Source organism: Dendrobates tinctorius, unplaced genomic scaffold, assembly GCF_039654945.1.
Source record: "Dendrobates tinctorius isolate UK_male_01 unplaced genomic scaffold, ASM3965494v1 ptg000070l, whole genome shotgun sequence".
Taxonomy (NCBI): domain Eukaryota; kingdom Metazoa; phylum Chordata; class Amphibia; order Anura; family Dendrobatidae; genus Dendrobates; species Dendrobates tinctorius.
In genome coordinates, this window is record NW_027361738.1 from 72,414,333 (window position 1) to 72,431,573 (window position 17,241).

A 17,241-nucleotide genomic window follows, 5' to 3' on the forward strand; every position below is an offset into this window, starting at 1 on the left:
GAATACTTAGCTAAATCGCCAGATACGGATACCAGCAGAGTGATTCCCGACACCAAACTGGAGCACTCTGAAAAGGTCCAACACTCTAGCAAACAGAAGTGGAAATGAAGCTATTACCTGCACTGGGTCACAGCTGAGCCACTAACTAAATAGATCCAAACTTCTCAGGGCTGAAGGAGGTCGACGCTGGGTCCTAGAGGAAGATGGTTCAGGGAACAGTCTGTTTGGACGGGCGCTCAGACCTTCTGAGGCCTGACACAAGATGATAGCCTCTCACCTCTGAAGCGCTCGTGACAGATTGGCCATCCAAAATCGTATCCTTATGTCCCCCGATAATGATCTGTTCAGGGCCATCACATATATTGGGCTGTAGACTGAACCCATCGATATCGGTGTTAGTATAGGAAAAAGCCAAAGGCTAGATCGGCAAAGCACAAGTGTGCTATGTGAATGTGATAGGGGTCCAGTGTTGAGGCTCCTGCAGACATCCATGCCAATGGGTCCAAGCACGGACTACTAATGTACGGACTGGCACAACCCCACCATGACAGCTTCACTTATTTCTATGAGGCTGGCCAGTCTATGCATTGCGGTCCAAGATCAGACTAAATCCACCGACGTCTGCATGAGCCCTTAGGGGGTCCGACTCGTGCCCGGAGATTCCCCTGCAGTCCACTAATTGACTATTACCATATAAGTCAGGGTTACACAAAACTAGATGAAGAATTGAGATACGACACAGTTCTTATTTCTAAAGATTTATTTAAAGCACTGACGGGTTGCCTGGAAGTAAAAAGCTTTTTCTTGGGAATTGTATAAACAGTATTGCAGCACAAGATATTGCTATTAAGTTTTCTTTGTAAACTAGACTGAAGTAAAACCACCGTCGTTCACAAGTAAGACGTCACTCTGCAAAACCCCCAAAAGACTAATCCCCCTCTACAGCAGGCTTAGGCAACCTATAGTTCTCCAACTGCGAAGGAACTAGAAATCCCAGCATGCCCTACCAGTTGGAGAGCTACATGTTGCCACCTCCGCTTCTGAAGGAAGTCTATCCTCCCGCTCTTGAAGTAACAGCAAAAGGCACTTGAAAGCTGGTTTTCTTCAAAAGGTGAACACGGGACAATATTACTTTGCTGGAATATCAGGAATACGTTCAGGTTTTAGTCCTCATAGTCATCATGGTGCTGGGAACTTTCATTAATGACCTATGAAAAGAAAATATCATTAAGGTTAGGTTGTATTGCACTCCAGAGCTGTATTCATAATTCTGCTGGTTGCCGTTGGATACAGTCAACAAGCTTGTCGACAGGCACATCCCTAACAGCTGAACTAAGATCTGCATTGCAGTAGGAACTTCATTTTTCCTAGACCGGACTCTTACCAATATGGAAATACCTCATTTAGCTCTTTGAACTCATTAAGCCAGCAAAGACTGCTGGGAGATGTCAGCTCTGAAGCCAGCAGAATCGTGAATTTAGCTCTGAGCTATAAGTTGTAAATCAGTTCAGATATAATAACTGCACTTACAGTATAACCAGCAAATAAGCAAGCAAAACACCAGCTCCTCACTAAGGGTAAAGCTCATTAATTGTACAAACTGCGCAAAAAGAAAACCTGAACCTAACATATACTGTAAAACACTGATTGGTTTAAATTAACACTATAACTTCCCTTCTATGTCAGGATTAAAGGGGATATGTCACCAGATTTTGCTATGTAATCCGAGAGCAGTATGATGTAGGTACAGAGATGAGACTCTGATTCCAGGGATGTGTCACTTAGTAGGCTGTGCTGTTGTTTTAATAAAATCGGTGTTTTATCAGCAGGACATTATCACTCGAGGTCTAGGTGTTTTGTGTCATCTAGTCCTCCTGCTCTGTGTAACTCCGCCCCCACCACTGATTGGCACCCTTCTGCCTATGCACAATGTACTAAAAAACCTGCCAATCAGTGGTGTGGACGGAGTTATACACAGCTCAGCATTTAGAGAACTGCAAGATGTGCAGCAGAGAACACTGGGATTTTATCACAACTGCACCAAGTAGCCCAGTAGGTGATTATCACTGGTATAAGGATCTCTTGCCCTTTATTATGCTTCTCTCAGATTACACAGCTAAGACCTGCTCACAGATTCCCCTTGAAGGGAGAAGAAACATTTCTAGTACAGTATAAGACCTGGATACGTTTCCAAAAGTTTTTTTAGCTGAAATGAAGGTATACCTATTCAATGGAAGCAACACTTTATGAACCCCACGGACGTCACTGTCGAACATGGGGTCATTGTAAACTGCACCACCATTACACCTTTGCAACTTCCTCTAAACCAGTGGATTTAATGATTAGAAAATCCATACTGGCACAACACACAACACTAGCGTCCCACTTTCCTCTCATTTTGGGTGCATAATATAAGCCTCCAGGGTATATAAGATTTACAGCATACACCTTACCTGACCATCTCTGGTCTCCACGGTCTTGATCAGAAGTGTTCTTTTAGAGTGGGATTCTGACGCTGGGTGGGAGTCCAGGTTACTTTCTGCAAAACAAATGTTTTTTGTTATATGTCAGGAAAAAGGTTTTAATAACAGTGGAAATAAAAGTACAACTAGAAATTAGTGCTACTGAAAACAATAAACTGTCTAGTTGTTAGACACAGCCGTAAAGCCTGTACTGGTAATATGTTTGTAGATGATTTTGGAAATTTCTGTACAGCCAGAAAAAAATCTGTGTGGTACAGGACTGTGGGGAGGTAAAGTACAGAACTGTGGGGAGGTACAGTACAGGACTATGGGGAGATATAGTACAGGACTATGAGGAGGTATAGTACAGATTTATGGGGAGGTACAGTACAGGACTGTGGGGAGGTATAGTACAGGAATGTGGGGGGTATAGTACATGACAACGGGGAGGTATAGTACAGGACCGCGGGGAGGTATAGTACTGGACTGTGGGGAGGTATAGTACAGGACTGCGGGGAGGTATAGTACAGGACTGTGGGGAGGTATAGTACAGGACTGCGGGGAGGTATAGTACAGGACCATGAGGAGGTAGATTACAGGACTGTGGGGAGGTATAGTACAGGACTGTGGGGAGGTATAGTACAGGAATGTGGGGAGGTATAGTACTGGACTGTGGGGAGGTATAGTACAGGACAGCGGGAAGGTATAGTACAGGAATGTGGGGAGGTATAGTACTGGACTGTGGGGAGGTATAGTACAGGACAACGGGGAGGCATAGTACAGGACAACGGGGAGGCATAGTACAGGACTGCGGGGAGGTATAGTACTGGACTGTGGGGAGGTATAGTACAGGAATATGGGGAGTTATAGTACAGGTGTGTGAGGAGGTATAGTTCAGGACTGAGGGAGGTATAATGCAGGACTGTGGGGAGGTATAGTACAGGACCATGGAGAGGTAGAGTACAAGACTGTGGGGAGGTATAGTACAGGACTGCGGGGAGGTATAGCATAAGACTGTGGGGAGGAAAAGTACTGGACTCTGGGGAGGTATAGTACAGGAATATGGGAGGTATAGAACAGGACCATGGGAAGTTATAGTACAGGACTGTGGGGAGGTATAGTACAGGACTGTGGGGAGGTATAGTACAGGACTGTGGGGTGCTATAGTACAGAACCGTGGGGAGGTATAGTACAGGACCGCGGGGAGGTATAGTACAGGACCGCGGGTAGGTATAGTACAGGACTGCGGGTAGGTATAGTACAGGACTGTGGGTAGGTATAGTACAGGACTGTGGGGAGGTAAAGAACAGGACTGTGGGGAGGTATAGTACAGGATTGTGGGTAGGTATAGTACAGGACTGTGGGTAGGTATAGTACAGGACTGCGGGGAGGTATAGTACAGGAATGTGGGGAGGTATAGTACTGCACTGTGGGGAGGTATAGTACAGGACTGCGGGGAGGTATAGTACAGGACTGCGGGGAGGTATAGTACAGGACAGCGGGAAGGTATAGTACAGCAATGTGGGGAGGTATAGTACTGGACTGTGGGGAGGTATAGTACAGGACTGTGAGGAGGTATAGTACAGGACAACGGGGAGGCATAGTACAGGACTGCGGGGAGGTATAGTACAGGAATGTGGGGAGGTATAGTACAGGACTGTGAGGAGGTATAGTACAGGAATATGGGGAGTTATAGTACAGGTGTGTGAGGAGGTATAGTTCAGGACTGTGGGAGGTATAATGCAGGACTGTGGGGAGGTATAGTACAGGACCATGGAGAGGTAGAGTACAAGACTGTGGGGAGGTATAGTACAGGACTGCAGGCAGGTATAGCATGAGACTGTGGGGAGGAAAAGTACTGGACTCTGGGGAGGTATAGTACAGGAATATGGGAGGTATAGAACATGACCATGGGAAGTTATAGTACAGGACTGTGGGGAGGTATAGTACAAGACTGTGGGGAGGTATAGTACAGGACTGCGGGGAGGTATAGCATGAGACTGTGGGGAGGAAAAGTACTGGACTCTGGGGAGGTATAGTACAGGAATATGGGAGGTATAGAACAGGACCATGGGAAGTTATAGTACAGGACTGTGGAGAGGTATAGTACAGGACTGTGGGGAGGTATAGTACAGGACTGTGGGTTGCTATAGTACAGAACCGTGGGGAGGTATAGTACAGGACCGCGGGGAGGTATAGTACAGGACCGTGGGGAGGTATAGTACAGGACTGCGGGTAGGTATACTACAGGACTGCGGGTAGGTATAGTACAGGACTGTGGGGAGGTAAAGAACAGGACTGTGGGGAGGTATAGTACAGGATTGTGGGGAGGTATAGTACAGGACTGTGGGTAGGTATAGTACAGGACTTTGGGAAGGTATAGTACAGTACTGCAGTGAGGTATAGTATAGGAATGTGGGGAGGCATAGTAAAGCACTGTGGGGAGGTATAGTACAGGACTGTGGGGAGGAATAGTACAGGACTGTGGGGAGGAATAGTACAGGACTGCGAAGAGGTATAGTGCAGGACTGCAGGCAGGTATAGTACAGGACTGTGGGGAAGTATAGTACAGGACTGTGGGGAGGTATAGTACAGGACTGTTGGGAGGTATGGTACATGACTATGGAGAGATATAGTACAGGACTGTGGGAGGTATAATACAGAACCTTGGGGAGGTATAGTACAGGACCGCGAGCAGGTATAGTGTAGGACTTCGGGGAGGTATAGTACAGGACTGAGTGAGGTATAGTACAGGACTGTGGGAGGTATAGTACAGGACTGTGGGAGGTATAGTACAGGACTGTGGGAGGTATAGTACAGGACCATGAGGAGGTAGAGTACAGGACCATGAGGAGGTAGAGTACAGGACCATGAGGAGGTAGAGTACAGGACCATGAGGAGGTAGAGTACAGGACTGTGGGGAGGTATAGTACAGGACTGTGGGGAGGTATAGTACAGGGATATTGGAGGTATAGTACAGGACCATGGGAAGGTATAGGACAGGACTATGGGGAGGTATAGTACAGGACTGTGGGGAGGTATAGTAGACGACTGTGGGAGGTATAGTACAGGACTGTGGGAGGTATAGTATAGGACTGCAGGGAGGTATAGTACAGGACTGAAGTGGTATGCTGGCACGAATCTACTGTAGAAAAGTGAAAATTGTCCTATCAAGGCTGCAGTTATCAGCCCACAATATACTGTTTTTTCCTATGGATGGAGAGGACCATCTATCAGACACCTCCAGCATTGCTCCTCTATAATAATGTGAAAATCAGCTAAAAAATCTTCCCACATCACATAAACATATCCTCCCTCGTAAAGGAACCACATATACCCAAGCGACAGAAACTCCCACAAAATGCATTATCGCTTTTGAATTTTTACAGAAAATAATATTTACCTCTCAAGCTCATGCTGGAGAAAGAATGAACTGGAATAGTAATTCTGAAAACGAGAAGAAATAATTAATCCAATTTGTACCGTACATAATAAAGATATGTGTGATCCAGATGCCACTGCAGAATTCCTGTTACCTGCTCTCCTCTCCTTCCAGCAGTTTTCTGTAAGTTGCGATTTCAATATCGAGAGCCATCTTCACGTTCAGGAGGTCCTGGTACTCGCGCAGGTGGCGAGCCATCTCCTCCTTCATGTTGTGGATTTCCTCTTGCAGACGGTTAATAGTGTCCTGGTAGTTAGCAGCTTCAAGGGCGAAGTTTTCTTCCATTTCACGCATTTGGCGGTCGTAGGACTCATTCTGGAACACAAGGACAATTCTTTGAATGATTGTGATAACAGAATTTTAGAGAATTGTTGTTCATTTTCACAACAACTTTTTTTGTATTTTGCAGGACGAGTTGTAGTTTTGTATGGTACCATTTAGTTTACTAAATAATGTTCTTAAAATCGGTAAAAAAAAATCCCAATGTTTGATGAAATGGTGAAAAAAATGCAATTCTGCCATTTTGGGCAGGAAATTTACTTTTACAGCTGAGCAACAGGGATCTTCAGCAGACCCCCGGCTGTCATTGTAAGTACCCATCGGTCCCTAGCGATCGCTTTGGGAGCAGATAGGAGGAGAAGCGCGAGGACACTGGTGCTCGTTCCATTTATATGCTGCTGTCAGAGATTGACAGTGGCATATAAATGGTTAACAGCAGCAACCAGAACTCGGCACTGGCTGTGGCTTTCAGAGACAGATACTGGCTACATAATATAGTCAGTACCTGCTGTGTGTGGTGGAAGGTCAACTCCTGAGCCCCCTCTACAAGTGAAGACCCCTTCCCAGGACATGAATTACATGTCCATTTGCGGGAAGGGGTTAAGACTGTTTGCAAGGTTACTTTATTCTGCATTTCAGTGGCGATGGAGCAGTAAAAATGGCTTCATGCAATAGATATAATACATTATATTATATTACTTACAGATCCTTTCATTGCATCCACCTCACAGGTCAGGGCCTGGATCTGTCTGCGGTAGTCATTAGTCTCCTGCTTAGCTTGACGCAAGGCATCATTGTTGCGGTTAGCAGCTTCAGACAGGTCAGCAAACTACATAAATAAAAAGTTTTAGTTAATTAAAGCCTAGCTGTCATTTCAGGTGACTGTTCACAATAAGCTGTTGTGTGTGTCTTGAGGAATGATACTATCTTTGGCCATTATGTGACTTGTATCCTGTTTTCCCCTTTGTAGACTCCATCTTTAATTTTCAGTTGTCTCTGAGCTTGTGAGTGCAGACTAGCTGCTATGATGTCTCCCATACACACACATAATGGATTCTTGCTCTCCGGTCTCTATATAGCACTTCTTGATATGCAGCTGCGGCATGGAGAGGATATTATACAGTAGTACTGAACAGTGTAGCTGTAAATCCAGCTCTTTACTGAAATGAACACCTCACTGCTACATAGTTCTGTAAATTTGTCTGTGCCTCTCGTTCAACCTTTTTCTCACTCTGCTTCCTTCTTTCTCTACAATTCGCTCCTCTTCATAGTCCTCAATACACAGCTGTATTCTGATCCCTCAGTGAGCTGGCAGTCTATCTTGTATTGGCCAGAATGGATTTTATCTAGTTTTTAGGCTGAATGATGAGTTCAGGCAGAAAAGGGAAGGAGAAGTGGCTCATAAGTGGAGAAAGAGACACATTCCTCTGAGATGATATTTTACAAGTTTCTCATATTCACTTGTACTATAAACTTATGCCAAGTTTGTTGAAAAGACATTGACCATTTACGATAAAATGTCATCATCAGCTACACGTTGTCATGCAATTAATGAAGTTTTATACTATTAGTGCATATGGATATCATAGGACTGATCTTATTCTCTGTATCCCCCTGTATAAGTCAGTGCAAAAGTCCTTGGACCCTTCACATATTATATTGGAATTCTCATGTATTTCTTAACACGTGTATTTCCCCTCTTACCTTGGACTTGTACCATTCTTCTGCGTCTTGCAGATTCTTAGCAGCAACATTCTCATACTGCTGGCGGACATCGCGCAGAGCGGATGTGAGGTCTGGTTTGGCGACATCCATGTCAATCTGGACATGTTGTTCCTGGAGTTGAGCTTGAATTTCTCGGATTTCCTGAGGAAAATAATAAAGAAATATTAGAAATTCAATAAATGCATATGATATCCCCAGTGGGTTGACATAGCTTTGGGTTTCCTTGATGGAACTAGTGAAGTCACCATATCGGAGATGGCATTATTTAGTCTCCACAGCTACTTTCCATTATTTGGTAGAGTTGAGCAAAAAAATTTGCAGGACCCTAGTCTAACAACCACGTTAGTAAGCCATGGCCGCCAAACTAATGCCCTGTGAACCTTCTCCTACCTGTCAACACCCTTTTCTGATTAGTAAGCCTGCGCGATGTCATACATATTTCATGCCACAACGATGACAACACGCCGTGCCTACTAATTAGAAGAGACACCAAGAAAGGTGACATACACTAGGAGGTTTGCAAGGCTTTGGTCTAGAGGCCAGTTGTTGCTCAACTCCTGTAGACAGAAGATCAGGTATGGTAAAACCCAACACTCTGATCTTTCTTTCATCCAACATCGACATCGGGGGGACGATTGGGACACCTCCAGATCCATTTGATGATTGACCGGTTTACCCAACACTAGCATTCATCTAATGTGTTTGGCCACCGATGGAAAATGGCACTTAGGTTCGGATGTGTCAATAATCTGTGAGACCTGGAAATTTAGCTATCACCGTTTTGATGATATCTGAGAAGGTGAAAAAGACCTGATGGTGGACCACAAAGTAAAAAAGACAGCAGAGAAAAATGAGTGGAACATTAAAGAAATCACAGCTATGGATATGCCGCAACCAGTAAGACTGTAAAAGGGACAGTAGTCTTCATGGAAGTCCATTCTAGATCAAAGAAACCTACTTTTGTCTCCTTGCCACATGACTACGGATAACTTTTTGTATTCTCAGTAGAAATGTTCTTTTTCACTTTGAATGGTCCAATATATCACAGTTTACATCACATTTATCCAGCAGAAGCCTAATGTAAAGTACGGTCCATGTGTCTTGAAGATTTTTTGGAGGGGACTTACCTCATCGTGTAACTTCTTCAGGAAAATGATTTCTTCTTGGAGAGATTCCAGTTTGCGTTCCAAGTCGACACGAGCCAGACTTGCGTTGTCTACATCCTGCAAGCAAGAAACAAAAAGTTGACTTTATAGACTTTACATATTTATAGATGTGATTTAGGTCTTCTTCATCAAGGTACAACTCTGGGGTGAAGAAGACTCCACCCTCGGTAATCACCAGTAGTCAGTCTGGTTTATCTCTTCATTTTGGTTAGGTATATGGGGCGGTGGCAGTGTGCACCAATATTATGAGACTCTGAAGCCCTTTTAGGGTACCTGACTCCTCTCCCGACATGTCTGTTACGTAAATAATTGCATTTCCCAAAAAATAACAGATCTGGAACATCTTTTCTATTACTCTTCCTGTCACTCCTCTTGGAAATGTATGAGTAAATTGTCAAGTGGATTTGACCAATACCCTTGTCAATGGGATGTGTCAGCACTTATTGGATGCTGTCAGAATTTTTATAGACCCACCTCACTGACAAGGGCGATTGTAACAAAAAGGGGGCTAATTTATTTATTATTTTTCAGGATGAATAAAGGAGGACTCAAAGGATCAAAAGGGTGAAAAATAAATCCAACCTATATGATCTCTATAAAATTCAGGTTCAGTCAGAGGAAGGCGCTCATATAAATGGGATTCCCCACTAAAAAGGTCTAATGGTTTATGGTAGGTGGAAGCAACCTCTGACGCTCCAGCCGTGGTGACAATTCAACTCCCGGGCATGCTGGTAGTTGTAGTTTCTCAACAGCTGGAGGGTGCAGGTTGCTGTCTTGAGATACTGCCAGATTATAGAGAAAAAGGATTCTCCCAGTGCTCCTCCAAGTTAAGCATAACTTAAAGTAACGTAACCAAGAACATAAACCATCATCCTCCTGAGAAGAAGACGATTCTGCTGTTTGGAGATGTCTATACAAATATTCTGTAAATATGACCAGTATCTACATCTTCAAGTGCATCTTCATAGGATGGAGAGCGACACATTATCCGTTATGTGCTCATTTCAGCTATTAACTTCTGAACATAAATACAGAGTGATGGCTTTATAGCTTTCAATGAATAGTCACTAATTATCTGCTCTCTCTATGAGACCCCCGCCCCAATGTATTATAGATTCGCTTTACTCATCTGTTTGAAAGACCACAACTCAGAGACCCCCAGTGTGTGGACAACTGCTATGGGAACCAATTGTGTCACTGCCTAATCTCCCATTGTATTAATGACCGCTCCTCAAATAATGGAGCTCTGTGCTAGGGATATAGCTGTTACCACTGTGTAAGAGGGTGGACAAGGAGTCCTGTCCTCCTCGTGAAGACGTTGTGGCAAGTGTGCTGAAAATAATTTTGTGTGGTTATATTTGTGCATATTATAAAAAAGTATTTTATCCCTATGGCCGTTGTGTGTGTCAAGTTTCTGCAGGGTTAACTGCAAGGCCAACCACTGGGAGTGGGGGAGGGCGGCCCTATAGGGGAACCAGCGGGAAGGTTTTAGGCCCCACTCCCAGAGGACGTCCTTACAGTTAACCCTGCCAAGATGTCTTCATGAGGAGGGCTGGACTCCTTGTCCACTCTCTTATAACTAGATAGATTTTTGTAATCCCCTTACATTTTAGTTGAGATTAATTATTGTGAGATCTCATTTCTATTGCGGTTTTACATCAGAAGGATTTCCTCGCCGCTATATTAGAAAAGTCTGTTGGGGGTAAGTAGATTGTAGATGTGTATAGAGGATGTCACAATGCCTCTCCATAAGTGTCTGACTGGTCAACCTCAAGCCCAGCAGGACACAGCATGGATTGATGGTTACGTGCACTCTCTATCATAAGGCTAGAACCCGCGACCTCCAGAGGATCCTAATTTCCTTTATTGGACTGCACCAATCACGTCTGCCTCTATCCAGACCATCTCTGCCTATGTTTCAGGCCAGACAAGGGGACAGGTAATAAGTAGTCCAGGCTTCGGTCACGTAAAAACCAACTTTTATTCTGCCATAAAAGATGCAATGCTTCGACCTGATGGTGCGCTCTTGAGTATCTATACTGTTGTTTGCACCGTTTTGCAGCCTGAAAAAGGCCCGTATTAGGCCGAAACATTGCATCCCGTATGGCAGAATAAAGTTGTTTTTTTTGTATCACCCAAGCCCGGACGCTGTCAACTACTTTCTAGTTTTACATATTTCCAAGTGACCACCTTGGGATTTGGGACGACGCGTCACCTAATGGGTAAAAAAAATACCCGGATTCTTACTAATCCAAGATGAGTGCTCGGGGTAACCTTTTCTTACTATTGATCTCACAGGAAATGTCAGAGCTCCTTCTTTACAGCTGGACGACGTGCATTAACTTATGGGATGCTAGGAGTTGGCCACATTTTTGCATTTACGGTGAATTTAAGGGGAAAAAAAATAATTTTGCTTTGCAATGAAATATAAAAAGGGTTAAGCTTCTGTGGGTGGGACGCGTTGGCACATCAGCTATCTCCGGATTGCACAACTTTTATTTTTTTTTTCATCCGCGTGATCGTTAGCTCCTTAACAGGAAAATTATGTAATGCACAAGGACTACTGCCTGCAGAAAATCACATGATATATACAGTATATGTATTTGTTTTTTTTTTCATGGCCATCTAATCAAAAGAATAGAATTTCCTTTGCGTCCCACACATAATAAAATGCTGCGAGCAACAAAACCCTACAATAATCCCATAGAGAGAGCTTTTCTTCCAGGCTATTGGTTTAGTTCCCACATTCCGCAGAGAAGGCGTGAGAAAGCGGCAGTGCTAGTCAGGAAAGGAAGCAGATGGGTCCTTAGCGCTATGGATGCAGTGTAAGATACTTTTGTTCCGGGCCATGCGGAGGGGACGCCTCTTTGTGTAAAGGAATGGGCGATGGGAGTTAAGACACAGACTGAGGACCCTTTAAGGATCACATAAGTGGAGGCCATTGTGTGCAGGCCTCTAGGAACTAAATGCTTAGGGCTCGTGAATCCTGCAGCCGGGTAACTTATTCTGCTGCTCAGGGCCGGCCCGAGAGATTACGTCGCCCTAGGCGAAACTATTTTGTTGCGCCCCTACTATTGGCAGTAGATGAAAACTTGGGATATAAATTTAGGAGCAAAATAAACCACAACAACAATGATTAATTAACTCTCTCCTAACTCTTTAATCTTCTGAGAAGTTGTATAGGACAAATATATACAAAGTAATCAATAACACAAAACAAAAACGACCATAGGTAATTAAAATTTTTGCTTCCTTGCCTTTTTTTTGAAAAGGATGACACTAAGTCACCGAGATTAATTTGTTTAGCAACTTCAGATTCTATTGAAATTGTTGCCAACCCAACCAACCTCTCTTGCGTCATATTTGCCCTTAAATATGTACACTTTTCTTTCCATCCCTAAAACTTTTTGCCTTTTGAAAAGATTTTTTATAATTTTTTCTATTTTTTCTCTGGCGCTCCCTTTGGGTCGGCGCCCTAGGCGGCCGCCTAGTTCGCCTATTCGTTCGGGCCGGCCCTGCTGATGCTTGTCTTTAGTCTTGAGACTAAACCAGACTTGTTAGACTATCTGATAGTTATGAGACTTTTAATTAATGCTCCCATAGAGGGGAGGACTGTCACATCCTCCTTATGAGCCGGTGCCGCACAGTATTTGTGGACCACGTGGAATTGACTCATCCTTATATTAAATGGAAAAGGGAAAATGTCCTATTACACGTAACGGCGACTGCAAATTTAGAAGCCAGATCCACAGTAATCACTCCAGTGCCAGGACTGTGTATCATTCATAAAAAGGTTTTTCATGACGAAAAAAAAAAAGTATTTGTCTTAAATATGTAAGGCTGGTTTCACATTTGCGCTTTTGTGCGCAGCGCATCGTGCGCACCCGTGCGCATGCGCACTGCGCACCTATGTTTAACATGACGTGCGCATGTTTTTGCGCACACTTGCGTTTTCGTGCGCATGCGTTTTTTTGTCTTTTGCGCCAGGTGCGCCAGACGCAACATGTTGGATTTTTTGGTGCGCCCTGTCTCGGCAAAAAAACGCATGCGCACGCTTGCGCACGGAATGCGCAAAAACAACACATTGAAGTCTATGGTAACGCATGCGTGCGCATGGTCTTGCGCACGGTTGCGTTTTTTTACGCATGCGTTTTTGAGTGAAACAAGTCTAGAATGTTCTCTAGACAATGGAAAAAACGTCACACTTAAAAACGCATGCGCATAAAAAACGCCAACGCATGCAAAAAACGCATGTAAAACGCAAACAACTCTGCGTTTTTTTTACACATCAGCGTGCGCATGACGTTAAAAAAACGCGCGTTTGTTTTGCGTTTTTCTTTGCGTTTTTTATGCGCCCGATGCGCTGCGCAAAAAAACGCTAATGTGAAACTAGCCTAAGTTTTTTCCAATCTGATAAAAAATGCCGCTGTTCTCCTGAATCCAGCGATGTATTCCTTGTGTTCCTGCGCCTCTCCGTTCGCGAGATATGGTCCTCTCTTCTGTGTATATAAAACTAGTCTCCCCAATTAAGTGGGTGTGGTCCTCCGCTCTTGTCTGTGGGCGTTTTCTCAAGGACCACACCCACTTGACTAACAAGACTAGTTTTGTACTCGAGGAAGAGAGAGCCGCATCTCAGGAACGGAGAGGCGCAGGAACAAAAGAAAAACATCGCCGGATTCAGGAGAACAACGGCATTTACATCAGATAAAGCATTACATATTTATGACCAATTTTTTTTTTTCAGCATAAAAACCCTATTTACGAACGCAACAGGCATTGGAGTAATTACTGTGGATCTGGATTCTAAATTTGCAGCCTCCATTATATGTTGACTGGAGTGTTAAAGAAAACATTTCACTGCCATAGGGGCTGGCTGGGATTCACATCAGTTCATGGGTGTGACAGCCGAGATCTCAGAGTCTTGCTGCAAGTTTCATGCAAAACTTAAAATTTATCTGAATGGGGTTAGTTTGGGGGCGCACATATGGATTTCTGCAAGCCCCGTTCACATGATTTTCTGGAATGCAGGAATTTACTGTTATACAAACTTTCTATTCTTTTATGCAAAATTGCCAAAAATTAGAGAAAAAAAAGTCATTTGACATCACGCTGGCTTTTTTTCATTTCTACATGAAACTTATTAATGTTACAATAATGATCAACTAAATATTTTACAGTAGAGTTGAATGCAAGCTATTGTTCTCTATTATCAGCTACTCATGATATTCTTCTAAAAAGTGTAAAAAAAAAAAAAAAAAAGCAAATAAAAATAAATCCCTTTTCCCCGGTTTCTTTAAACTGTGTATATCCAGTGTTAAGAAGCACCGGAAATATTATACGTGTGCGACTAATATTAGTGGCATTTTATATAAGCCGACGACTAAAGTTACGTCTCCTTTAATTAGTTAATTTATACAGTTGGCCACTAGGGGGCACAGAAGAGAAAAGCCTCATGGTGCCAACAGGAAAGAAGGGGGTGTCAGGGAGTGTCAGTCAGCATTTCCTGGGGGTTGTTTTTGAGTATCACATCTGCAAAGCCACAAACCTGTCGGAATGACTGAAGATTGCTCTCGGCTTCTTCTTTCTGAATCATTTCATCTTGCAGCCTACAAGCAAAAAAAAAAAAAAAAAAAAATGGATAATGAATTTAATCCTATAAGAATAAAATAAGAGACCCCCGCCCACCATAAAAGAATTTTGCGTAACCAAATTGATTATTTTTATCCTATAAGGAACGAAAGAAGAGACCCACCCCCATCAAAATAAGAATATTGCCTACCAAAAAAGTCAAGTCAGCTACCAGAAAGTCATATCTAAATGCTATAAAGACCCGTAATCCCTACAGATGTAGCAGAGTTGACTTAGTTAATGTAGTAAAGCTGAGTTTGTCATCCTGGGATGAGTTTTACATAGGGCTGCAACTCAATTTTGCATAGTAATATCTAATAATGTCTCCAGAACATAGCACGTAATCAATGTAATTCTAATAATTGATTATCTGATAGGATATTAATTAAGGATTGTGTTACCCCATACATATAAAACATTACCCGTTCCCACCATCATACTGCAAGCTAGGCCCCGATCCCAATTCTGATCTGCCACACCCATCCAGACATGGACCTACAGACAGTTTTGGAGCCAAGATCTCTCTCTCTTTTTCTCTTGCCTCGGGCACCGCCACTAGGATCCCAGACCTAATATTATCCTGCATGGCTGGAGTTTTTCATCTTTTTTTTTTTGTTTGGACCAGCAATCTAAACACTGATGGATAAAGTGCCCCTTGTTCCAAGCCCCCCCCCCAAAAAAACATTAACCCTAACGGTCAACGCTGGCCTGACCTAGATAACTTCAACAACTTCTTTTGGCAAGAAAATTTTCCTCTATTTTTTTTTGGGGGGGGGGGCGCAGGTTTATGAAAACGAGTCATTCTGAAAACTAAAGTGAAGCAATTTAAGAAGAAAAAAAAGAAAAACAATCATACTGGAGAAAGTAACCATTGAGTGGTGCAAAACAAGAAACTTTTTGTAAATATTTACACCACAGATTGGGGAAAGTTCAGCCTTCAAGAAGAAACTTTAGAACTAACTATTCACTCTAAGGATCGCCGAGCTACGACTTGTCGACTTTGGACGCATCATACGAAAAGAGTAATCACTGGTGATGGACATTGTGGTTGGAAGAATAAAAGGAACAGGGTGAAGGAAGAAGAGAAGGAACAAAGCAAAGGAAGAAGAGAAGGAACAAAGCAAAGGAAGAATAGAAGGAACAAAGCAAAGGAAGAATAGAAGGAACGTGGAGAAGGATGAATAGAAGGAACAAGGCGAAGGATGAATAGAAGGAACAAGGCGAAGGATGAATAGAAGGAACAAGGCGAAGGGGGACCGATACCCAATGGCTTGGTACTATCAAGATAATGGTGGAGAAGACCCTGGTGGACCTATCTAGACTTGCACAGAATCGATCTTCCTACAGATCGTTTACCCATTATCAAGTCGCCATGGCTCGAGGTCGAGACGAAGGCTGTTAAATAAATACATTTAGACAAAGGATGTGTACAACATTGTATAATTCAATGGCAAGAAACTTACTTTTCTCGGAGTCTTTGCAGATCATCTCCCAGGTTATCTCTTTCCACTTCCACCCTGGCTTTCTCATTAGTCAGAAGATCCACTTGCCTCCTGAGGTCCCTCATTTCTTCTTCGTACAGGTCCCCCACCCTGGAGGTCCCCTTTCCTTTCAGCTGTTCTAATTCAGCCAAAAGTATTTTGTTTTGCTGCTCCAGGAACCTAACTTTGTCAATGAAGTTGGCAAACCTGTCATTGAGCTCCTGCATCTCAGCCTTCTCATTGGTCCTGTTGGCTTTGAATTCCAAGTTGATGGCATCTGCCAGGGAGAAGTCTACACTATCTGCTAGCCTGGCTGGAGGAAGGCTGCTCCTCAGCCTGACAGAGGAAGACTTGGTTATAGTAGCTGGGGAAGAAGAGGTTGTGTAGAGCACTCTGCTGGTGAGGCCACCACCACTGCTGTATCCAGGGCGGTAGGCACTGCCCAGGGTGTACCTGTTGCTGGAGGTGACATAGCGACTTCCACCAGAAGAGCTGGATCTGGGGTTCCCCCCAAAGAGCCTCTTGTATGAAGACTTGGTACTCATGGTGAGAAGATGTTCCTTTGTATGAGGTGGCAATGCAGGCTGCAGTGGTCCCCTGTGCAGACCAGTCAGTGCTTCAGCAGGAGACAGGACTGGCATCTAGACTGGCATTTATAGTGCAGATAACGGCACAGGGGTGAGGAGTGATGCCACAGGCGACCAATCTGCTGAGCCTGATGGGGACCTTCACTAATCCACAGCCAATAGACTCACACTGGGCTGGACCTCAGAGCTGGAGCATCGTTATTTGTCTCCTGCCAGTGAGAGCTCTGCTTCTGCGAAACTTTTTTTTAACTTCTGAAAAGTTTTCAAAAGTTTCTTCCAACTTCTGCGTGCTATAAAGAAAAGAGCAAAAACCTTCTAAAAACAGGCTGGGAGGCAATGAGACGCAAAGAATATATATTTCTTACACTGTAGAATGCAATAAAGTCAGGGCATGCTGGCATTTGTAGTACTACAACAGCATCACTTTGGACTAATAGTTCGAGGATGTTATGACAGGGTTTGATAATTGAT

The 17,241-nt window shown here is 43.6% G+C and overlaps 1 protein-coding gene across 1 annotated transcript; it reads right to left on the minus strand.

Annotated features, from left to right (window-relative positions):
• Window positions 1-742: 742 nt before the first annotated feature.
• Window positions 743-16,839, minus strand: VIM (vimentin). Its single transcript, XM_073581876.1, has 9 exons — window positions 16,166-16,839; window positions 14,620-14,680; window positions 9,036-9,131; window positions 7,888-8,049; window positions 6,887-7,012; window positions 5,999-6,219; window positions 5,866-5,909; window positions 2,454-2,539; window positions 743-1,208 (listed from the first exon to the last, which is right to left on the minus strand). The coding sequence occupies exons 1-9, from the start codon at window positions 16,822-16,824 to the stop codon at window positions 1,164-1,166; spliced, it is 1,500 nt and encodes a 499-aa protein (XP_073437977.1). The 5' UTR covers window positions 16,825-16,839; the 3' UTR covers window positions 743-1,163.
• Window positions 16,840-17,241: the final 402 nt, after the last annotated feature.